Below are 6,484 nucleotides of genomic sequence, written 5' to 3' on the forward strand. Positions count from 1 at the left end.
GGGCGCGGCGGCCGCGGCGGCCGCGGCGGCGCGCGGCGAGGACGTGGGCGAACTCGAACTCGAGGTCGCCGAAGTCGACAAGGCGCGACTCCTTGAGCCACTGCAGCAGCGGGTACAGCGCGAAGCCCGACAGCAGCGCGCCGCCCGTCGCGGCGACGGTCGTCCAGTCGCGGGTGAAGACGGGGAGCACGAGCACGGCGGCCAGCAGGATGGTGGCCGGCAGCAGCATCAGCACGAGGCCCCACACAGGCAGCGGCACCCTGTGGAAGGGGGGGGGGAGGGGATATGCAAAGCAGCACACGCCCGCCTCTCGACACCTGGCTGGGGCTCATCGACAAAAGACCCGCGCTGTTCAGGCAACAAGCCTCGGATGCCGCCCACAGGCCGCTCGGCTGAATTCCCCTGACCCCGCGGCCGCTCACCGCAAATCTGCTTCGATCTCATGATGCAAATCAGCCCCGGCCCGCGAGCCCCAGACAAGCGGTGAAAAGCCCCAATAAGCGGCGCCCCCGGCAAAAGGAAACCTGCCTGTACGGCCGCGGCAGGTTTGGTGCGGTGACGCGCAGCGCGACAAACGCCGCAAACTCCAGCAGCTCCGCCATGCAGTAGATCGCGTTGAGCAGCTCCACGATCGACACAAAGTCGAAGCTCGACAGGCAGCACACGCCGATCGACGACAGCAGGATGCCCACGGTGGGCGTCCCGTGGCGGCTGCGGCGCGCGAGGGCCTTTGGCAGGAACCCGCGCTCGGCCATGCCCTGCAGCTGGTACGAGTCCGAGCTCATCTCGGCCTGGAACTGGCCGATCTGCGAGGCGGCCGCGGCCAGCACGACCCACCACGCCAGCCAGTTGCCGGCGACCTGCCGGGTACAAAAAGGGTTGGGAAGAGCGGCCGTGAAGCTGAGGACATCGCCCCCCCTGAGGTGACTGTGGCTTATCCACCCTTAGAATTGGGGACAGGGGTGTATCGGGAGAAAAGAAGGCTGCGCCGCAGCCGTGCGAGGCCCGCCATGCCTTGAGGCGCATGCGAAAGAAAACCCTCCCTGTGCCCCGCGCGCGCGCATCAAGAGTCCCGATTTGGCGTGCAACCCCACAGGTGCATGCGCGCGCCCACCCAAAACGTCGCAAGCGGGCGCGTTGAGAAACTGCCGCGCCACGGCCCCTACGCACACCAAGGTTCAAACCCGCAACACCCTGGGCTGCATACACCTGCACACATGCGTGTGCTGACCACTGCCGCGCACACCGCAACAACAGCGTCGAAGCACATCCCCTGTTCAGCCGAAACGAGACAAGCTTCAAACGAGACGAGACAATAAAACAAAGCCAGCAGCCAGGGCCCCCACCTGCTGCGCCACCTTGCCGTAGTACCCGAGCTCCCAGTCCCCCGCCTCCGCCATGATGCCCAGGGCCGCCATCGTGGGCAGCAGGTAGGACAGCACCACCAGCAGCACGGCCCACATCAGGGCACGCGGGAAGGTCTTGTGCGGCTTGTCGACCTGTGGCGGGGCCGACGGCCGGGTGCGGGCGCGCACGTGCATGTGTGTTGGGGTGGGGTGGGGCGCTTGGGGTGGGCGCGGGTTGCTGCGGCGGCGGCGAGGCTGGCACAGGATGCAACAAGTTGTGGAGGGCGGCCTACATGTTGTGGGAGGAAAGCACTCATATTGAAGATGCGACAAGACAGCGCGAATCAGCCTCTGATGAGCACCTCGGCACGCCCAGGCCCGCACACTTAGGTGCAATCGGGGGTGCCGCGGCCAAACCCCACAAGCCGCCCCTCCCCCTGCACCCCGAGCCCCACCCTACACAGCAAAGCATGCACACACAGCTGGGCCCCGGCGCAGCAAAACCCATTGGCGCATCAGAGCCCCAGCACGCGCAGCAGCGCCCACGCTGCGTCGTCACAGCCCCGACGCTGCGCAAGCCCCGGCCCAGCGCGGCCCCGGCGCACCTCCCCAGCCAAGCACGACACCGAGTCCCAGTAGTTGAGGTTCCAAAACATGATATTCAGGAACGTCCCCCACTGCACGGACGGCAGGTCGACCTTGAGCCAGTTGGAGGGGTCGACACGCGGCGCGGCGAAGGCGCAGAGCAGGACGAAGGGGGCTATGATGAAGAGCGTCGTGGTGAGGGCCGCGTTGCCGACAACCTGCTCGTGTGTTGAGTTTGCGCGCGTGTGTGTGTGTGTGTGTGTGTGTGTGTGTGTGTGTGTGTGGAGGGGGTGTGGTCATTTAGGGAGCGAGGCAGGATCACTGCGCCGCTTGATTGGCGGGTGGGACGTAACGCCAGGTGGGCAACGATGCGGAGCAAAGCGACCGCATGTGGGCCCGGACAGGAAAGGACTGGATGGTGGCAGGCAGCCAATTGGGTCTGCAACGGGAGATCAAGGGCAAAGCGCAAGGTGATGCAGCGCCAACTGCAGTTCTGCAGTACGCTGGATGTGTGTGTCAGCCGTACAGTGTGGCACCAGCCAATGCACCCGACCCAGCTCAAGGTGCAAAGATCCAATGCAGCCTCGGCGCACCTGCAGGCCCCGGTAGTTCATGTAAGTGAGCGCAACGGACAAGCACACCACAAACGCGACCCTGCAGCACAGGCGCCAGCACGCGCGGCGTCAGACCTCGGCGCAGGGTGAGGGGGGCTGTAGCATATCACTCCGGCCCGCACCCTGCCATCTGACAAGAGCAGCGTGCCACTCGCAACACCATCGCCTGCCGCCCCTCGCGCTCCGCGACTGCACAACCTGCCCTGCTGCTGCCATGACCGCCCCTCCACCCGCAGCCGCAGCCGGGCCCGTGGCGCCGCCGGCCGCCCCCGCAGACGCGGCCCCCGCCCAAGCCCGCCCCGCGCAGCCCCCGGCCCGTTTTCCGCACACCTCTGCCACCCGCCCGACAGCGCCGGGAAGAACAGCCGCAGGTTGTCGGCCAGCATGACGGGGTAGATGCTGTTGTCGGTGACGCCGCTGAGCCAGGACCACCAGCCCTCCTGGAAGCCCCAGAACGGCCCGAAAGCGGCCGACACCCAGGCGACGTACCCGCTGTTCTCGGGAAACGCGGTCGCGAGCTCCGCGGTGATGAGCGCCTCGGGGACGGACCAGATGAGGGGGAAGACGATGAATCCGAGGATGACAAGGAGCGGGCCGGCGGCGGCGACGGCGTCCTGGGGAAGCAGGGAGGGGGGGAGACGCGCACAGGCGGGAGGAGCGGCCCTCGCGCGGCGGGAGAGTAGGGAGGGGTGCAGCACGTCGCGGCGATACCGAACAGGTGCGTGGACTGGCCGCCACTCATGGAGAGGGTTGGTTGAAGCAAGGCGGCAGGCGCGTGCTCAGACGTGCGGCCGCCGCACATGCGCACCGCTGCGACGAGGCGCGCGCCCATGTGGGCGGTCAAGTGACTCATGGAGGCGGATGACGCGCGCGTGCCCTCGCGCGTCGCCCACCTCTGTGCCAAAGGGCCCGCCAGACACCTCAAAGAAGATGAGTGCGATGAGCGGCAGCAGCGAGAGCGGGCGCCTTGCGTGCGGCGCTGCAACGCCGGGCTCTGCTGCGTCGCCCTGCTCAACGTCGGGCAGAGGCTCATAGGCGCCGCCAGACTTGTCCTCGTGAGGCGACATGATTGCTCGCGAGCTTCTGATGTGTTAGGGAGGCCTCTTTCGCCGCACTGACCGCAATGGCCGCAGCCAGCCAATCGCGTTCGAGGAGGGGCCCTTCGTCAGGAGGGCTCCATATAGGTGTGTTATAAACGCTTGGTGGCGATCAATACTGGCTTCTATGCGTAGGCCAGCCCGCCTGCAAGGAACACCTCGGCCCTCCTCCGACAAGAGCAAGCTGCTGTGTGTAGATGGTTGTGAGGCGCAATGCATGCGACAGATGAAGATGCGGTCATAATCCAACTCCTGAGCTGAAGAGCTTACAGGAAAAAGCAAGAGCCGGCGTTGGGGCCCCAGTCACATGCAGTGGTCCGGGTGGTGGGGCAGGGCATTGAAGCACCGCACCGTGTAGACCCCGCAATCGCCAAGCTAGGGGTGTGTCAGTGGCAACGTGCGCAGTGCGTACGGAGGCTGCTTGTGCCAAATGGACAGGGCAGTTGCTATGAGTCAAGATAATCCCAATCATAGTATCATCCTTGCTGGCAAGGCCGGTTGGCCAACGGTTGCCCTCCGTCCAGTCCCCCGCGGCCAGCAACACCCGCGCTTGGCTTCACATGACACCATCACTCGAGCCCCTGTGTGCAATCGGCCACTCATCCTGCTGGCAACCGGGGATTGCGCACACAGGATGTTTTCCGGGCAAAACAACCAGACAATTGTGTGCCGGGGCAACACATAGGTCTTCATCAGAACGCAATGCCGTGCTGCATGCTTTGATCCCTGCCGGTCGGCAGCCCCCTTGGCTGACTCTGAGCGCGCCGTCCCCACACCCCGCCCGCAAACATTTGCATCGCCCCCTTCCCTACCCCGCACCGCGCGGCGCGCCGCGCACTCCGCACGACGCCCCGCCGCTCCTTGAGCACCCACCTCATTCTTGTGGCCTGCCTGCAGCGCTTCCTTCTCCCCCGGCGCAACCCCCTAGGTGACGCGCGCGCTCATCACATGCTCAGGTTGACCCCCCTCCCTTGCTTCCCGTTCGGCACCATAAAATTTCCCTTTCCTGCTGCCCATTCAGTCCCAAAGTCTCACGCCACCTGATTTGATGGGCACGCGCGCAGCAGGTAGGCGTGCGGCCCACCGCCTGATGCGCCCAACCCGCTGGGCTCCGTGCCGGGCCACACCAGACCCGTGTCGCCCGTCCCATATCCTCCTGAAGCGAGGACAGGCTCAAGAGGTAAGCAAAAGCTGATGGTCTCAACATGCACCGAGTGTGAATGCATACACGCCCTCACCCAGCGCCAGGGTGATCACACTCCAAGCCTGCCCAGCAGCACGAGCAAGGTGACTGCGCAGGTGACAGGTTGTGAGCCTCGCCGTTGTAGCCCGTGACCATGTTTTCCGACAATATTGATGTAATCCTCCATTTTCAGTCGATGCAGTCAACCATGCGCTCCCCGGCGCTCGGCCAAGCTCGAATCGCCTCGCCTATAAAAGCAAATGGCCCTCTGTGCCGGTCGATTATAAAAAGGGATCGTTTCTGTATCAATGCGTCTGCGGCTGCAGCAGGCGGGGACGGAGCTGACGCAAGCAGCAGCAACACCAGCGGCGGCGGCGGTGACGATGGCAGAGCTGGAGGGGCCGAGGCAGCGCCAGGGCTTGGTGCGCGTATCAAGGGGTGGCTGCAGGCCGGCAAGGTGGACAAGCAGAAGCTTGCAGAGTACGGCCTGGGGGCGTTCGCGGCGTATGGTGGGTTGCTGGCTGCGTGGCTGACTGTCTCGGACACAGCGAGCATGGGCGCAGCAGCAGCTAACAGGCGCTTGCATGTATGCCGGCGATGCGGGCGGCGGCCGCGCTGGGCCCCTGGTTGCCGCGAGGGCGGCTTCTGCAATAAACCGCTCGGAGCAGCTGTGCGACAAGCCTTGGGCTCGGCTCCGACCTGGTTTCAACACTACGCAACTGTGCAAGACCAACACGCCCCCGTGCCGCCCCGACCGCGCTGCGCAGGCATCATATCAAACCTCAACGCGGGCGTTCTCATGACGATGGCTTGGCTGACAGTTGTGCGGCGCAGCGGGGTTTCCCCTTTGGAGGGGCAATGGGGCCAGTTCCTGGCGATATACGCCGGCCTGTGGGTTGGAGCCTCGTTCATGCGCCCCATCCGCCTATCGATGGCGCTCGCGGCGGCGCCGCTTCTCAACGGGTTTTTGGAAGCCACGCAGCGGCGGCTGGGCGTGAACAAGGGCGTGGCGTTTGGGCTGTTGTTGGTGCTGATTGCAGTATGCAGCTTCACCCTCATTTTTGGGACAATCGCATTGGTTGGCGGCTTCCCAAATGGGCTGCCATGGCGGCGTTGATGCTTGAAACACGTATTTGCTGATGGTTGCCCAGATTGAACACCATTAATTACGATGCGCACACGCCAATCCTGAGGAATGCGTGCATCCGCCCTTTCCTTGTATGATTCACAGTCCGCCCAACTGTTGTTTGAGCTTTGATGCAACATGTAATGCAGGGACGCAGGTCAAAACGAGGTTGAACCGTTCAAGGAGGCAACATATGTAACCAATAGCATGCAACACGTTTCTTGTCCTGCATGCATGTGTGGGAGCACAGTGAGTAATCAGCAGGACTATTCGTGACGTTTGAATGGCAAGTCACCCTTTGGCTCTTGAGTCAATACAGTGGACATGACCCTACCTGCCCCCTTGACTTGTATTGACATGACCTAAAATATCATATACAGTATTATGGTATGATTTATGTTGAGCATTGCACGATTGACGCGCTCGAAACCACTTGAGCGCTGACATCCTCTCATGACCTCCGTGACTGATCTTACCGCGCTGTCATCTTCACAGCGGCGGCGACGCCCGCCCGCCCCCGTTCGCTGCATGGC

At 63.9% G+C, this 6,484-nt stretch overlaps 1 protein-coding gene across 1 annotated transcript; it reads right to left on the reverse strand.

The window, feature by feature from the left end:
* Positions 1-452: 452 nt before the first annotated feature.
* MNEG_12721 (Arginine/agmatine antiporter) lies at positions 453-3,612 on the reverse strand (the record flags this gene model as incomplete). The annotated part of the gene is made up of 6 exons (XM_014038807.1): positions 453-860; positions 1,347-1,499; positions 1,952-2,149; positions 2,525-2,585; positions 2,876-3,159; positions 3,439-3,612. The coding sequence occupies 6 exons, from the start codon at positions 3,610-3,612 to the stop codon at positions 453-455; spliced, it is 1,278 nt and encodes a 425-aa protein (XP_013894261.1).
* Between the last annotated feature and the right edge of the window lie 2,872 nt (positions 3,613-6,484).

This window comes from Monoraphidium neglectum (assembly GCF_000611645.1).
Source record: "Monoraphidium neglectum strain SAG 48.87 unplaced genomic scaffold scaffold03397, whole genome shotgun sequence".
In the NCBI taxonomy this organism is placed as follows: domain Eukaryota; kingdom Viridiplantae; phylum Chlorophyta; class Chlorophyceae; order Sphaeropleales; family Selenastraceae; genus Monoraphidium; species Monoraphidium neglectum.